The following is an 18501-nucleotide window of genomic DNA, read 5'->3' as shown; positions in this document are numbered from 1 at the left end:
TTCCAAAAAAAAAAATGTCGGGATTGGGGGGTTAGAGTCTGTGTTAAAATCAGGGCTGTCTTGTATTTGGAACACTTCACTATCAGTAATGATGCTATAAAAGCACAATCCCTGGTAATAATTATGGAATCACCGGCCTCGGAGGATGTTCATTCAGTTGTTTAATTTGTAGAAAAAAAGCAGATCACAGACATGACACAAAACTAAAGTCATTTCAAATGGCAACTTTCTGGCTTTAAGAAACACTATAAGAAATCAAGAAAAAAAATTGTGGCAGTCAGTAACGGTTACTTTTTTAGACCAAACAGAGGGGAAAAAAATATGGACTCACTCAATTCTGAGGAATAAATTATGGAATCACCCTGTAAATTTTCATCCCCAAAACTAACACCTGCATCAAATCAGATCTGCTCGTTAGTCTGCATCTAAAAAGGAGTGATCACACCTTGGAGAGCTGTTGCACCAAGTGGACTGACATGAATCATGGCTCCAACACGAGAGATGTCAATTGAAACAAAGGAGAGGATTATCAAACTCTTAAGAGGGTAAATCATCACGCAATGTTGCAAAGATGTTGGTTGTTCACAGTCAGCTGTGTCTAAACTCTGGACCAATACAAACATGGGAAGGTTGTGAAAGGCAAACATACTGGTAGACCAAGGAAGACATCAAAGCGTCAAGACAGAAAACTTAAAGCAATATGTCTCAAAAATCGAAAATGCACAACAAAACAAATGAGGAACGAATGGGAGGAAACTGGAGTCAACGTCTGTGACTGAACTGTAAGAAACCGCCTAAAGGAAATGGGATTTACATACAGAAAAGCTAAACAAAAAAACATCATTAACACCTAAACAGAAAAAAACAAGGTTACAATGGGCTAAGGAAAAGCAATTGTGGACTGTGGATGACTGGATGAAAGTCATATTCAGTGATGAATCTCGAATCTGCATTGGGCAAGGTGATGATGCTGGAACTTTTGCTTGGTGCCGTTCCAATGAGATTTATAAAGATGACTGCCTGAAGAGAACATGTGGGGCTGCATGTCAGGTAAAGGCACTGGGGAGATGGCTGTCATTACATCATCAATAAATGCACAAGTTTATGTTGATATTTTGGACGCTTTTCTTATCCCATCAATTGAAAGGATGTTTGGGGATGATGAAATCATTTTTCAAGATGATAATGCATCTTGCCATAGAGCAAAAACTGTGAAAACATTCCTTGCAAAAAGACACATAGGGTCAATGTCATGGCCTGCAAATAGTCTGGATCTTAATCCAATTGATAATCTTTGGTGGAAGTTGAAGAAAATGGTCCATGACAAGGCTCCAACCTGCAAAGCTGATCTGGCAACAGCAATCAGAGAAAGTTGGAGCCAGATTGATGAAGAGTACTGTTTGTCACTCATTAAGTCCATGCCTCAGAGACTGCAAACTGTTATAAAAGCCAGAGGTGGTGCAACAAAATACTAGTGATGTGTTGGAGCGTTCTTTTGTTTTTCATGATTCCATAATTTTTTTCCTCAGAATTGAGTGATTCCATATTTTTTTTTCCCTCTGCTTGGTCTAAAAAAGTACCGTTACTGACTGCCACAATTTTTTTCCTGATTTCTTATAGTGTTTCTTAAAGCCAGAAAGTTGCCATTTGAAATGACTTTAGTTTTGTGTCATGTCTGTGATCTGTTTTTTTTTCTACAAAATTAAACAATTGAATGAACATCCTCCAAGGCCGGTGATTCCATAATTTTTGCCAGGGGTTGTAGTAGCAGCTGCAGCAATGCCGTACTGTCAGTAGAAAAGGTAGATTAGTATTTCTGCGGTAGGGTTAGGAGGGGAGGTTGGGTCTGAGCCTTAAAGAATTGAGGTAACAAAAAAAAAAGAACCTGTCTGAGATCTCATTAGAGCTGGAGTGGATCTGAAGGAGAGCAGGGTCTTTCAAGTCCTCTTACCTTGTGATCACAAAGAGTGCTGAGGCAATTTGCAGCTGTTTTACATTTTGGGTCATTTAAGAACTAATCACACACATGTGCACACACACACAATGAGAATCACTGCTGGACAATCCTAAAGTGACTTCAGTTGTCCAGACATTGTTAGAGAGTACTTCAGCTCCTGCTTGACCTTGAGCAACTTCGTTGACTCACTTATCTAAGCTGAAGCATGTAAAGAGGGGAGAATACTTTTTTATTGAATATGTGCAAACATGAAAAAAAATTGCCTAATAAACATTTGCGGAGGTATTTTTGAACACTCAGCACCACGTGATTTGCATGTAAAAATATAATGGCACACTTTGTACAATAACATGCTTAATCGTTCTTTTCCTCAGCTCGCTTTGCTCCCTACAAACCTGTGGACATCATGCTGAAGCCCTTGTTGTTTGAGGTGCCCAGCATCACAACTGACTCTGTGTTTGTGGGACGGGATTGGCTGTTTCAGCAGCTGGAAGACATCCTGATGGCCAGAGAATCCACTGAAAATCGTGGTGCTGTTGTTGTGGGCAGCGTGGGTTATGGGAAAACTGCTATCATCTCCCGGCTAGTAGCGTTGAGTTGCCATGGAGGGCGCATGCGTCAGATTGCCTCCAACAGTCCTAGTGCCTCCCCAAAAGGTAACCACATTGGCTCAGTAACAAGAAGAACTGCATCTGTAACCCTTGATGAGACTAATCTGCTCTTTTTTGGTCATGATGTTGTCGACGGTCTCAGTGGATTTCTCGCTATCTTTCTGTCTCTGCCAGGTGCAGGGGGAACAAATGCTGAGCTTCCTCTCAGCCAGCCTCCACAGCGAACTCCACCTTCCAGTGCTGCCAACACGCTGAGGACAAACAGCTGTCCAGGGACCCCTGAGATGCAGCGGCGCAGGGAGGAAGCCGTCAAACGGTTGGCTACAAAGGCAAGACTTGATTCATGACCCCAGCACTGAAGAGTAATTGACCATTTGGCGATCAACCAATTTGTGATTACTGTTGATATATATACAGTCCAGCATGGTCTGCTATTCTGAGACAAAACCAGCTTTGGACCTACTTAATAAACCTGGTGTTCTTTGCTTAAGATGGTAAAACAACATGGTTAAATGCTAATGTTGAAGTACATGTGACATAGATTCTTGCTATGAATATGTACCCACAGGCTACAGTTGGCAGTGCAGTAGTGAGCATCAGACTGTTTAAAATATCACAGTGGGACATTTTTTGTCTCACTTTAAAAGATCACCACCTCTTGCAAAATGTTCTACATCATATTTACAACACCTACAAACCCTTGAAATAATTTTGGCTGGAGCCATTTGTTACAACTCTTGTGAATTATGACACTTGAATTATGACACAGAGTTGCCAGAGGACCTGCTTTTTTTTTTTAATGAACTACAGTGCGTAAAGGATAATGTGAGAATAAATGAGTTTGTTAAACTTGCTTGAAACACATCCACGTCTAATATATAGTCCTTCAGCAGTGACATGCAGCAGTGTTTTTATTTCTTTTGCCTTAGTGAGGAGTATAGTGTCTCCTTGACATTGTAAATCTTATGTCACCTATAATAATCTCTAAACACTGGAAAACATTATATTTTCTGGCTGGTATTTCACTACATTGGATGCTGGCGACTAAAATGCATTCAAAAGACCCCATTGTGTTGGTACTAAACATTGTCGGTGTGTTGGTGTTTGGTTGCTGTGAGGACGGAGGTCTGACTTCCTGTCTGTAGGTTGAGTGCGCTGTCAGAAATTAATGAAATCAGATTCAGCCATTTGTCCTTGAAGGTGGCCCTCAAACATACCTTATTTTCTGGACTGTGTCGCAGTGGAATATTCTTCGCATCTAAAATAAAATAAAATAAAACAGAGTTCTTTATGTCACAAGTTCTTTTGAGATGAGCAGCAGTGAGCTGAGACCTTGAATATCAAGTTGAGTGTAGAAGTTGTGACTGTGAGAATGTGAATTGGAAGAACACTTTATTTCAGGTGTCTGATGTGCCCTGTGGACTCCCCAATGGAAGCCATTTCATTGTGTAAGGTGAAGACGACTAGATGGCCGTTATCTGTGTTGCCATGGGAACGCAATAAAGAGCACAGACTGAATAACCTCAAGGTCGAATGTTCTTAATAGTACTGATATTATATAAGAAACTTCATCAAATAAGAGAAATTAAAGGAATGTTTAACCGGATGGGTACTAAATGTATAAGAAGTCTTAAATGAATATAAAAAGAAAGTCAGACTCATAAAATAAAATGTGCTACTGATTACAATGCTGCAAAGGTGTAAATGTCTTCAGGTCCACAGAAACACAAATAGGGCCAAACCATTTTCTCCATTTAAATATGCAAGATTTCATCTCCAACTTTAGGATGTCATTAATGCTGCTTTGTTCTCTTTTTAAAAATTCAAAATGATACTTTGTCTCTTTTATGTTTTGTTCTTCGTTTAAGATCAGTGACCATCCCATTTTCAAGGAGTTTATCCCGATACAGGATATAATACAATTTACACCATAATCCTACTCTATCTTTGTATTTGTAGTCATGGCTTCTTCCTTTCCAGTCCAATGGTGCATGACAGAAGTGCTGTCAGCTTCCCTCTGCCATTGAGGATACTATAGTATTTGCCAAGACATCTCCCTTTTAATCACTGAAGCAATCTAAATATTCCCTCAGACCAGTTATTCTGTAAAGTGTTTCCAACAGGCTCATCTCTCAACGGGACTCTCTTCCTGTGATGTGATGTCACTTGTTATTGTTTATCACAGTGTTGTTAGTTTGCTTATGGATGGATAGATTTGTGGTCATTGTTTTTCACCGAGCTTGTTGTTGGCCCTGTGGGTTGAAAGCTGTTAATGTTTTACTGCGGAATGTTGCATCCTGTTTTCAGATTCCTGTGGCTCATTCAGCCTGTAGCTTTGCTGTCTGGGTCATCTCCACAGTGACTGTGCATGGATACAAATGAGAAATGGTAGCCCCAGCTGGTCACTTAATTTACTGTATTTACTCAGCATAATGTCATATCTTCCATCTGTTAGTGAGTTATTACAGTTTGCCAAAATGCATTGGGTTTGTCTGGCACGTAAGATGGCTCCAGAGAAACCGTTATGTGTCCTCTGTTCTTTCTTGAAATATAAAATAGCATTCCTTGTGCGAATGCAAACTGCAGATGCTGTTTGGTGTATTATCCATTGATTAACCTTTTCCCAATGGATCCTTTTTCAGAGTGATTGAGCATCTATTTAGCAACTCAAACATATGGCTTGTTGCATTGTGCATATGATCTTTAGATCACATCCATACAGGGTTGTGAACGCAAGGTGCAAGACTCTTCGCTCCAACCCCAAACATAGGGCAGGTCAATGCCCCACCCATGATTTCCCACTGGAGCATTACCAAGTAATGCCCCAAAACACCTCTGCACACCTCAAAGAAAAAGCCATTACCCTGGAGCCAAAGGGGGGGCACCCCCCAGTTGCAGATCTTGGGTACGCACTCATGTCATTGAAGGTACCAGCCATCGAGAGAGTGAGTCACACCGCCCAGGAAGAACATCCGCCATCCCCCCAGCATGCCATCCCCACTGCTCATGTTCCTCTCCTACCTTATGACACGTTTTAACTCAGCATTCTATAACTTCTCAACAAGAATGAAGTGCCTTGCTGAGGGGCATCATTTTATTTACAGCCCAAGTACTTTCCGTGCTTTAGTTAGTCAAAGCGGTTTATATTTTCTCCTTTACCACAGATCACTTTCAGATGTCAACATGGTATGACTGAAAAAAACAATGACAAAAAAGCAAGTTGCATCCAGAATTTTTAAAAGCACCTTGCTTTTTTCAAAATGCTATGGGAGCGTTTCCATGTCTGATGAATAAAAGTCAACTTTTGGTTGTATATAATGACATTTACAGAAGCTGTTCTTTAGTGTTGCTGGAACAGCAACTTTGGAGCCAGTAGTTGAACTCGCCACCTGCCCTGGAAGTATGTCAGCTCATCCAGGTTGGACTGTAATTAGAACAGAGTCATGAGTCTGTCGGGCATTTCTGTTTCCTTCCTTTTCCTTGCAGTCCCCTTTTGGCTTCTTAACCACATGTCTGTGAAATAATGTCTTTGCATTCTCAGAAGATCCTACTTATAGAACTCGGGCTGGACTGAACAATTCTAACGACATGTTAAATCTATCATAAACATAATTTACAGGTACTCATAAGAAGGAATGAAAATGTAACTGTTTTACCAAGCCATTATAATATAAATATAACAAATAATTATGTTTTAGACGATTCCAAATGCATTCTCCATGTCATGGAGCGCGCGAGAGAGAGAGAAAAAAGCTGCAGCTGTAGAAAATTCCTCTGTGATTCCGGAAGTGATTAGAGTTGTTTTCAGCAGCCAAACTCTGAGAGCAAATGATTAATCCACTATAAAATAATTATTTTATATTCAGCGTCCAGCGGCATAAAGCACAGCATCCAGCGTGGCACACATCGGGTGGCATTGGCACAACGAATTGCACTGCAGTGTGTGGGTTAAATCCATGCAAGTGTCAAGGCACCTTTAGAAATCACATGTACTTGTGATGTCAGTTTTGCTTAAAGTCAAAGAAAAGGTGAAAATATGCAAAAGAAAATAAAAATACAATACACATTAAGCAGTTATTACTTTAATATACAGTGGCTTTGAGGGGGATTTTGTTTCGAAAATAGTAATCAAAAAACCCTCCAGAAAACATTCCTGGACATCAAAAACCCAAAATTTTTGTGGGGCCTTGAGCTTCCCCCAGACCCCCCTGCCTACAAAGGTCCACTTTCACCCCATTTCAGATCCTGGCTACAGGCCTGAGATTTTAATTGGTATTCAAGTAAAAGCTCTGAAAAACTGTCCCCTTAAATGTGTTTATCCTCACTCAGCTATCTTCAAACACTCATCCAGAATCGGGTTGCGGGGCAACAGCTCTAGCAGGGGACCCCAGACTTCCCTTTCCCGGGCCACATTGACCACCTCTGACTGGGGGATCCCGAGGTGTTCCCAGGCCAGTGTGGAGATATAATCTCTCCACCTAGCAACAAAGATTGACCAGTAGATCGAGAGCTTTGCCTTTTGGCTCAGCTCCCTTTTTGTCACAACAGTACGGTAGAGCGAATGCAATACCACTCCCGCCACGCCAGTTCCCCGGCTAATCTCACGCCTCATTGTCCCCTCAATCGTGAACAGACCCCAAGGTACTTGGGGCAAGACCACATTCCCTACCTGGAGTAGGCAGTCCATTGGTTTCCTGCTGAGAACCATGGCCTCAGATTTAGAGGTGCTCATCCTCATCCCAGCCGCTTCACACTTCGCTGTGAACTGATCCAGTGAGCCAATGAAGCCAACAGGACCACATCACCTGCAATAAGCAGTGATAAGATCCTGAGCCCACCAAACTGAAAACCCTCCTCCCCCCGACTACGCATTGATATCCTGTCCATGAATATCACAAACGGGATTGGTGACAAGGCGCAGCCTTGGCAAAGGCTAACCCCCACTGGAAATGAGTCCAACTTACTGCCGAGCACCCGAACACAGCTCTCACTCCATACTCCCGCAACATCTCCCACAGTATCTCCCGGGGTACCCGATCATACGCCTTCTCCAAGTCAACAAAACACATGTAGACTGGGTGGGCATACTCCCAGGCACCCTCCAGGATCCTTGTGAGAGTGAAGAGCTGGTCGGTTGTTCCACGACCAGGATAGAACCCTCATTGTTCCTCTTCAATCCTCCTTCTCTCATTTAATTCACACAAAATTGGTTCTGCTGGGTTGTGTGGATTTTATTTGAGTTTTAGAATGCCACTGCCTTGAAACAGTCAGAAACTACAGTTTTAATTCTGTGATTTAGTACAGTTTTTCTGTGGAAAGAGTCTGTATTACGAATGACAACACCTGCTCCTAACCTATCATCCATCTAACATCCATTAAGCGTGCAGCAGGTGGCAGTGTTCAGCATGAGTTTGTCCTCATTATTTGCCCTTTTAGTGTGGTGACAAACCCAATGAAAGCATTTACTGTTTTTGCATTATTGAGTTAAAACCTGGAGAGGATTGACTCGTACATTTATGTCTTTATGTCTCACGCGGCCACATTTCCATGGACGTCTGATTAATATGACAAAAGAGACACAGTAAAAAGGAGGATGAAAAAAGCTTTTCCAAAGCCTAGACATCTACTCTGTAAAAATTGAGGCTTTTCAAAAGCCTTTTATGTCTATGTTTGCTTAATAGGTCTAAGACTGTATCTCCTTTCTGTCCTCCCCTTTGTTTTCCAGGTGGTGGCATATCACTACTGCCAGGCGGGATAACACATATACTTGCTTGGTACCCGAGTTTGTACATAGTATTGCTGCGCTGTTGTGCAGAGCACACCAGCTCAGTGCATATCGGGAGCTGCTGCTGAAGGAACCTCACCTCCAGAGCATGCTTAGCCTGCGCTCCTGCGTCCAAGATCCCATGGCAGCTTCCGGAGAGGCGTGCTCGAACCATTGACCAGCCCTTCGTAAAGGTGAAACGCTTCTCTGTAATCTCCCAGCATTTCCCCTCTGTCAGCTGTCTCAGTTTAGCCATCTGCCAGTGTTTCATTTAACATTTAAACATGACACCACAACAGTCCAGAAGCTACACAGTTTACTGACAGGCACCCAAATTCTTTATTTTTTAAAACAAAGTTGAGAGTACATTTTATTGTCAACAAGAGCAATCAGAGATTTCTGACCTCTGCCAATCCGGATCTGGATCACCTCCAAAATGCAGTGGAGTCTTCCATGCCCTAATGTCAATCTGGTGCAAATTTGGTGAGAATCTGTCAAGTAGTTTGGATGTAACACTTCAAGTGAGATCTTGACCCAGAATCCAGATCCAGATCACCTAAAAAAAATTCAGTGGAGTCTTTCATGCCCTAATTTCTATCTGTGGTGAAAATTTGGTGAGAATCCATGAAGTCGTTTTGAAATAATCCTTCAAAGCCTCTATAAGGGGAAATCTTGATCCAGAGTCTGGATCCAGATCCAGATCACCTCCAAAATGATTGAAGTCTTCCATGCCCTAATATCTAGCTGTGGTGCAAATTTGGTGAGCATCCATGAAGTTGTTTTGATGTAATCCTTCAAAGTGTGTATAAAGTGACAGCTTGATCCAGAATCCAGATCTGGATCTGGATCACCTCCAAAATTTAATGGAGTCTTCCATGGTCTAATATGTGTCCGTGTTCAAAATTTGGTGAGAATCAGTGAAGTAGGTTTGACATAATCCCTCAAAGCCTATGTAAAGTGAAACTTGATCCAGAATCCGGATCCGATCACCTCCAAAATTTCATGGAGTCTTCCATGGCCTAATATGTATCTGTGTCAAAAATTTTGTCAAAATTTATGTAGTAGTTTTGACATAATTCTGCTAACAGTAATCCTTCAAAGCCTATATAAAGTGAAATCTTGATCCAGAATCCAGATTCAGATCCAGATCACCTCCAAAATGTAATGTCATCTTACATGGCCTAATATCTGTCTGTGATGAAAATTTCGTCAAAATCCGTGCAGTAGTTTTGACGTAATCCTGCTAACAGACAGATAAATGCAGGTGATTTTATTACGTGTTTGGCGGACGTAATAAGTTAGGAATGAAAGGGGATTTTAACTGGACATCTTTTTGTTGGGGGGTGGGGAGGGTGGGATGACTACTGGCTTGCAGAAATACTTTTGCACTACACAAATACTGTATGTTTTATTTATTTATTTTCAAATGGAAACAGAAAATATTGACCTCCAGCTGCACGAGTGTTAGTCTGAGACAGTAAATAAATGTGGAGACCTGTTGCTGCGCTCACAGCAGAAAGCATTTTCTCCACCTCACTGCACATCTGTTTATGTGCTTATGTTTCCAGAGCGGAAGATTCCAGAAGATGATCATATCATCTTGATAGATGGGCTGAATGAAGCAGAGTTCCACAAACCTGACTACGGAGACACTATTGCCTCCTTCATCACCAAATCATCACCAAGTTTCCTCCGTGGCTGAAACTGGTGGTTACTGTCCGCGTCAATTTGCTGGTAAGTAAAAGTACATTCATAAATAGCTGGTCTCATTTTAAAGTGTTCAGGGAGTGTTTCTCATGGGCTTGTTTGTTAAGTAGCCCTTTCAGTACATGTGTAGAATGTCAGTATACCAAATAAAAAATAACAAATCAATTTTTGCTGCTTACTGACATCAAACTCCAGAGTTTGACAGATGTCAAAGGTTTTCTACGAGCTGTTCTCTCCTCATTACAGTGTCATTTCTGTCAAATGTGTAATGACATATTTGAGAATGATATGAAGTATCTATGACCTGGAAACCAAGCCTGCATGACGGGGAAAGAGATGTGAAGCGCAGAGGAACTGACACACGGTCGACCAGTTATATTTCCTTGAGCTCAAAGCCCATTTTGACCTAGTTGGTGCCACATAAGAGGACCTAAACGACACTTACAATCCAGCCTCAGTGTACCATGACCTACCCATAACCGTATGGTGGAAATTCCACGGTAGTAGTTGTAGCCAATGAAGAATTACACCTCATATTGAGAAGAATATCACATTATTTGTCTGATTATGAAGAGTCCAAAAGGTATAGATTAGACTATCTACGACTGAATGTTATCTGGTTATGTGGTTAATAACAACAAAAAATGATGCCAAGTTATCAGTTGAGCTAATGGGATTAATCAGTGGAATAGTTTTGACCATGTTGAATGGTTATTGGTCATAAGGATCATTGGATTCCTTGACATATGTTACCCTGTAACATAACTATGCATAACAGGTGGTACAGACTATTCCTTTTTAAATCCCTATTAACTAAATAATGTGGTAAAATTTTCAATATGATTGGAGCATTTTTAAATGTTGACCTCTTCATAATCCTTGATTGATCCCCCATCTGGCTACAGCTACCACTCTGTGATGGCCACAATACGTTTTTCTGTCAGCCATGGTATACTAATGGTGGAGTGTAGTTGGAGTGTAGTAAACTGTTGTTGGCTTTCTTAAGTGTTACAGAAATCTACATCTACTTGGCCCATGGGACTGTTGAGGAGATGGTCAGAAACTGTGCTGAGCCTGCTGAGGCTTTGAAAAGCCTGAGCTCCAGGTTAATAACGTGACAGCTGACTGACTGACATCCACAGCTCCGGCTGCTCAGAGAGAATGCAGTTGTAGACTGCAGTCCTTCAGTGTGCGTTACACTGCAGACAGAGTGCCGCTCCTTTGTTTATTCTGCAACTTTGCTACAATTAAAATTCTGCTCATGACAAGCTTCTCAGGATGTGCTGAATCTAGATAGCAACATACTCACATTTTTGGATTCAGCTCTTATGTACTTGCTGCTGTTAATTCCTCAGGATTTGTTTATGCCATGTAGGCCTGCAACAACGAATCGATAAAATTCGATAACAACAGTCGTTGGCAACACATTGCGTCGTCGATGCGTTGTGTCGAGCGATTATGACGCCAGTAGCAACCAGTGCACAAAGCAGATCAGACGCTGTTTTGTAGAACTACACAGTTAGAATATGGCAGATGCAAGTAGACAAAGAAAGTTAAGACTTCAAAGTGTGGGAGCACTTTACGTTAAACACTGCAAAGACGCTTGTTAACGGCAACATTTGCAAGTTGGACCTCGCATGGCACAGGAGTACGACGGTAATGATGCAGCATCTCAAACAAAAGCATATCAGAGTCATCAACGAGGAAGGGGAGAGTCACTGTCTGGGTAAGTTAACAAATGTTTGTTTAGTTTTGTGTAAGCAGTCGTAACGTCTCAGTATGACAAGTCAGGCAGTAATATGAAGCCTGACGGTTGGATCTAGTCAGGCTCAGGCTGTCTGCGCGTCTCCCAGAGCAGTGAGGTGAGGGGCAGAGAGTGAGAGAAAAAGAAAAAGAACAGTAACAGCACCGACAGTTTTTTTTTTTTATTAATGTTGTCAAAGTCCTACCATCAACTTTAATGCTTGTCCGATTGTCCGGGACAAGTGTAAAATCGGACAAGTAATAGCTCTAAATCGTTGTCCGACCGGACAAGTGGCATTTATTTTATTATTTTTTTTGGTTTAAAACGTTCAAATTCTTCTCGCACCTCACGAGAAAGCGCCTTCGGTTTTTCCTGCCACACTCCACGCAGCGGACAATCGGAAAACATGATAACACAGGGTTCTCCCCAGACAATGGAACAACGACGCCGCGCCACAGTGTTCTGACAGCGCCGTCACAGGTAGTTTGGTAGTGCTATCAGGTAGTTTTTCTAAAATCCAGCCAGGCTGTGCAGAACTGGCCGCTCACCCTCCCCCACAGACTGAGAGCTGAGCAGCGCTGCAGCGGAAAAAAACTCTGTCAAAGTCTTCACATAAAAAAAGCTGCTTCTGCTTATATAGCTCCACAAATTCATTTATAGGCTTTATTTTACAGTTGAAAGCCTTCATGTTTCCAAAGTTTGCTCAAATACGGTATGAGTGAAGAGTCTCTCGTTCCCTCACACACAGACAGACAGACAGACAGACAGACAGAGAGACAGACAGAGATGTGGGATGAGTCACGTGTGTCATTGTGAAATGACCACATAGTTTACAAGTTATACAGAGAATGTTGCACATATAATGAGTCAGGCTAAAGTTTTTGATTTAGGTTTTATGGTTAACTGGTTATGCTAATTGCTCATTTGCAGCAATAAAAATACCTCTTTTTTTCACCATATATTTTATAACATTTATATGTTTCAATGTTGTTTTATGGCAACTCAGCCTTTGATAAAGCAATGCCATTTGAAATAATTATTTTTGTTCTTTATTATAAACTGTTTTATTGTTTATTATTTTATATTTCAACAGCCAAGGGACATTTGACAATTTGTTGATTTTCAAGTATTTTAAGTTTTCAAATAATGCTCTGTTGTTAAATAAACTGATGGAAGGAGAGAAAAATTGTTTCCCTGGCACATTTTTTTAAAATTCCCCGCTAATCCGATTAATCGTGTCGAAACCCCATCAGATTAATCGATTACCCAAATAATCGTTTGTTGCTGCCCTAATGCCATGTTGAGATCTTGGGGATCTCTGAGTCAGCAGTGCATGATCCAGTTTCAGTACCAGGAAAAAAAATCAGAAGTGATTTGCACCTCTGTCAGAAAGCTAAAACTAACGAGTTATTTTTCACTTATCATGACGTCTGTGTAATGTATATCGGTGAGGCTGTGCAGTATTCTTCCTACAAAGGAATTTTTACAAACCCCAACTCAGTTGTGTGCACATGAGTATTGCAGAGAGCATGGAGGGGAGATAGTGTTGTTCTGCAGACAAACTGGATCCAGCAAGGAGGAAAGGTTCATGATATTGGCATATGCTTACTAGCCTAGTATTTGGTGTATCTGTCAGGTGCTGCTGCACCTTGCTATCTCTTGGATTAAGATCAGTGCGTTTCACTGAGTTTGTGCATGTGTGCAGACACATTTGTTTGTGTTTGTCTGTCCGTTGCCGCTTGTCATGATGTGGGAGAGAATGTGTTATCACACTGAGGCAGTGTTCTCCAGTCTCAGACAGCCAGAGGATTGGAGGATTAAGGTGCATTGATTTCTCCAACCCCTAGGACGAAGATTGAAATGTGAGATCTGGCTTAGACTTCGGTCATCCCTTTCTCCATCCCCTGCATCTTAATTCTCAATTTCTCAGCCCTGATTTCCTCACAGCCACATTTCGGCATTAGAGACTATCTGCCTTGGGCTGATAGCGCAGCATGTTAGCACCCATGTTGCTCTGGTAGTAAATGCCCAACCTTGGAATTTTTTTACAGATCAAGTCTGAAAGTAACACATTTAGTTTAAAATATTTTATTTATTTAAAGTAGGTGCAAGGAATAAAATATATTTGGCTGGAAAGTAACTTGTCATTATTTATTTGCAACGTAACACTGTGTTAACAGCAGACACTAATGGGGTAATTAATGTTATTCTGCAAGGTGCAGAGAACTCAGAAGTAAACTGCTTTTCTCACCACTGAACAGGAAAGACATCAAGAAGGAGCTAAACATGGCATGTTTACCTCATTGAATGAAAATAAACATAAAAACAGCTGTACATTTTTAAAACATAATAGTTAGTCTCCTGTAGCATAGCCATCTCCTTGTTGCAATTCCAGCTGTCCAGCAAACAAGTTGAGTGCAGAGTAATATTAAGGTTAGTTCATATATACGAGGTCTGTCCATAAAGTATCGTACATTTTTATTTTTTAAACTATATGGATTTGATTCATATGTTTTCAACGTCAGACAAGCTTGAACCCTTATGCGCATGCGTGAGTTTTTCCACGCCTGTCGGTGACGTCATTCGCCTGTGAGCACGCCTTGTGGAAGGAGTGGTCCCGCCCTGTCGTCGGATTTTCATTGTCAGGAAATGGCGGAATGATTTGGGGTTTTTTTCCTCAGAATTTTTTCAGAAGCTGTTAGAGACTGGCACCTGGAAAACTATTCGAAAAATTTATCTGGCTTTCGGTGAAAATTTTACGGGTTTCACAAGAGAATAAGGTCTGTTAGTACAGCTTTAAGGACGCTCGGCGCACCGCGCTCCAAGCTGCAACGACGCGGCACAAGCCACCAGACCATTTCTAAACGGATGGCTCTGTGGATACGAGACCATCGTGTGCTCTTTCTCTGGTTATCACAAGAGCTGGACATCAGCCATTTTCCGGCAGATTTCACTTTTAACAAGAGATTTTGTCATGGAAAGCCACGCGGAGGCTTCGCGCGTCACGACCGATTCGCTTTGGAAGCGAGACAAAGGAACACTCCGTTTCGGCGTGTCAGAGGACAAGTTTGGACATGCCTATCTCGGCTTTCAATGCTTACCAGTCGAGTGAGTTATAAGAGAAATTGTGGAGAGCTGGGCATGTCCGAACTTGTCCTCTGGCACGCCGAAACGGAGGCGTTCTTTGTCTCGCTTGACAGCGAATCGGTTGTGACGCACAAAGCCTCCGCACGGCTTTCCACGACAAAATCTCTTGTTAAAAGTGAAATCTGCCAGAAAATGGTTGATATCCAGCTCTTGTGATAACCAGAGAAAGTGCACACGACAGTCCCAGATCCACACAGCCATCCATTTAGAAATTATCCGGTGGTTCCTGCCTGTTGTCGCGGCTCGGAGCGCGGTGCGCTGAGCACCATTGTGGGCCATCCTTAAAGCTGTAGTAATAGTCCTTATTCTCTGTGAAGCCTGTAAAATTTTCACCGAAAGCCAGATAAATTTTTCGAATGGTTTCCAGGTGCCAGTCTCTAACAGCTTCTGAAAAAATTCTGATGGAAAAAAACCCCCAAATCATTCCGCCATTTCCTGACAATGAAAATCCGACGACGGGGCGGGACCACTCCTTCCACAAGGCGTGCTCACAGGCGAATGACGTCACCGACAGGCGTGGAAAAACTCACACATGCGCACGAGGGTTCAAGCTTGTCTGACGGTGAGAACATATGAATCAAATCCATATAGTTTAAAAAAAAAATAAAAGGTACGATACTTTATGGACAGACCTCGTATATATTCAAGAGAGTGGGCTTTCTGTTTGAGAGCATGATTTATTAATTTCACTCATTCTCTAAGACCCAGCACATCTTCCTGATTCAGATCATCTTCTTAAGGGTATAGCTTAATGGTGCATTACTGCTACCTTCTGCTCTGGAGTGTGTATCGGACTATTCCATTCCAGTCAGTGTACATACAGCTTTCAGTTATCACATGTGTGCACAGTGCCATCCTGTGGTTGTAGATGATAATGCATTATTTTTGCTTGTAAATACAAGTCACAGGACCAGCCAAAGAAGTTAAACAGAAAAGCATGACTTATTGTCTGGAGAAGGAGTACGTTCAAGTGTTGGGGATGAACCGGTTGTCAGCTTGGGTAGTTCCATCCACGATACAAGCAGCTCCATTGTGTGGCAGATGCTGCAACACATAGCACTAGCACATGCTCTTAGACCTGACCTTACACTTAATTTTTAAATTGGGTTCTTATTTGGGTGCATTTTCTCATTAATTCTGGTTTATAGCAATAAGGATTCTGTGTGGTTTTATCTTGTTTCCCTGTAGGAGATCACCAGTCTGCTCCCCTTCTCCAAGATCTCCTTGGATGACATCACTGACAACCAAGACATAAACAATGACCTCAATGCCTACATCCAGTACCGCATCAATGGCAGCAAGGATATCATGAACAACATTAGGCCTGAATGGAAAGGCCGACCCCGTTACAGTTGGCAAACTGGGCAGCCATCTGATCTCACGCAGTCAAGGTTCCTACTTGTATCTCAAGCTCACACTGGATCTGTTTGAGAGAGGCCACCTGGTGATCAAGAGTGCCAGCTACAAGGTTGTGCCCGTCTCACTGACTGAGCTCTACCAATTACAATGCAACATGAAGTTCATGACCAATTCTGCATTTGAACGCTCACTGCCCATCTTCAATGTGGCACTTGCCTCGTTGCACCCCATGACTGATGAACAGCTTTTCCAGGCCATCAATTCTGGTAGCATCCAAGGGGAGCTGCAGTGGGAGGACTTCCAACAGCGCATGGAGCTTCTCTCATGTTTCCTCATCAAACGGCGTGACAAGACACTGTTTTGTCATCCTTCCTTCAGAGAGTGGCTCGTGTGGAGAGGTGATGGAGAGAGCACGGACTTCCTCTGTGACCCCAGGTTAGACCTCTGCTTTGTAAGCAAATGTGCTTTGAAATGTAGGCTACTAATACAAACATAATATGTCATTCACGTTTTATGTTCCAGTGCATCACAGACACACCTCAAACAATCCTGAAGGAAAAATAAAATTCAAACATAGGGCATAATTATATGCCAGTGGTCTATGTAATTAAAAAAAAAAAGTCCACAATCAGCCATGATTAGTCTCATCTGAACTTGATCAAAGCTTGGCCATCTGTTAGACATCTGAAAAAAATGAAGGCTTTTAATCACAGTATCTTCACAGTAAATGGAGGATGTGACAGGAAGAGCTGCTTGAAATTCTGCCCTGTGAGTACAATAATAATAATAAAAGAGCACGCCAGGCAGCACTTGGGCATTTGAGAAATGGCCACATTGTTTGTCCATGAATTCTCGATTTGTCGGTGTTGTTCTGATCTGTAAATAATAATTGAAGTCACAACCACCATTTTACTTGAAAATAAAAAGACAGGAATCTGTTTCCAATTTGTGCAGAAACGGAGCGCGTTCTAATCAATAAGCACAGCATGACTTATTTCTCTCAAAGTGGAAATTGAGGTTGAGACATCCCAGGTATTTGTTGGCATCATAAAAAGTTATTTACAGTCAAATTCAAACACTAATGTATTAGCGCTTCCTTTATTTGTAGTGAACCACTCAAACGTCCACTACACTTAGATCCTGAGCTACAAACAGGAGCCCTGAATAATTGTTTTGATAAACAATGGCTGACAAGTAATATTTATTCTTTAATCTGCGGCTGCGTTTGCAGGAACACACAGAGCCTTACCATAAATGCTGGCATATCATTTTATGAGGTGAGCTTCAGTACACAAACTGATTTAAACAACTGAACTTTAAAAATATATTGTTTTCACTTTGCAAAATTAAATAGCTTTGTGATATATGACTGTTTACTTTATATATAAATACACACACACATACACATACATATAATTATAGAAACGAAGTACCTTTTTTAAATAGCGCTAAGGGAAAATAACACTGTTAGCATTTCCACAGCACATGGATTATCTTTGTGTTGTTCTCTGAATAGAAGAGCCTCGTTATGTAGGTGAAATACCGGTTAAATAGTTTTCATACTGAAGTACAACCTCAATTCCAATGAAGTTGGGACATTGTGTAAATGTAAATAAAAACAGAATACAATGATTTGCAAATCCTCTTCAGCCTATATTGAATTGAATGCACCACAAAGACAAGATATTTAATGTTCAGACTGATTAACTTTATTATTTTTGTGCAAATATTGCTAATTTTGAAATGGATGCCTGCAACACGTTTCAAAAAAGCTGGGACAGTGGTATGTTTACCACTGTGTTACATCACCTTTCCTTCTAACAACACTCATAAGCATTTGGGAACTGAGGACACTAATTGTTGAAGCTTTGCAGCTGGAATTCTTTCCCATTCTTGCTTGATGTACATCCTCAGTTATTCAACAGTCCGGGGTCTCCATTGTTGTATTTTGCGCTTCATAATGCGCCACACATTTTCAGTGGGTGACAGGTTTGGACTGCAGGCAGGCCAATCTAGTACCCGCACTCTTACTACAAAGCCACACTGTTGTAACACGTGCAGAATGTGGCTTGGCATTGTTTGCTGAAATAAGCAGGGACGTCCCTGAAAAAGACCTTGCTTAGATGGCAGCATGTGTTGCTCCAAACCTGGATGTACCTTTCAGGATTGATGGTGCCATCGCAGATGTGTAAGTTGCCCATGCCATGGGCAC

At 41.6% G+C, this 18501-nt stretch overlaps 1 protein-coding gene across 1 annotated transcript in view; it reads left to right on the top strand.

Annotated features, from left to right (window-relative positions):
* tanc1b (tetratricopeptide repeat, ankyrin repeat and coiled-coil containing 1b) overlaps positions 1 to 18501 on the top strand; it is a 201748-nt gene that overhangs the window by 133339 nt on the left and 49908 nt on the right. Inside the window, 9 exon segments of the mRNA XM_034186667.1 lie at positions 2332 to 2613; positions 2743 to 2897; positions 8294 to 8320; positions 8322 to 8478; positions 8481 to 8516; positions 9892 to 10005; positions 10008 to 10066; positions 16119 to 16250; positions 16252 to 16724. Of these exon segments, the coding sequence (XP_034042558.1) occupies positions 2332 to 2613; positions 2743 to 2897; positions 8294 to 8320; positions 8322 to 8478; positions 8481 to 8516; positions 9892 to 10005; positions 10008 to 10066; positions 16119 to 16250; positions 16252 to 16724 (1435 nt within the window).

This window comes from Thalassophryne amazonica, chromosome 14, assembly GCF_902500255.1.
Source record: "Thalassophryne amazonica chromosome 14, fThaAma1.1, whole genome shotgun sequence".
Classification (NCBI taxonomy): Eukaryota; Metazoa; Chordata; class Actinopteri; order Batrachoidiformes; family Batrachoididae; genus Thalassophryne; species Thalassophryne amazonica.
Note: the sequence above shows the minus strand (reverse complement) of the source record. Positions and strands in the feature narration are given on the sequence as shown.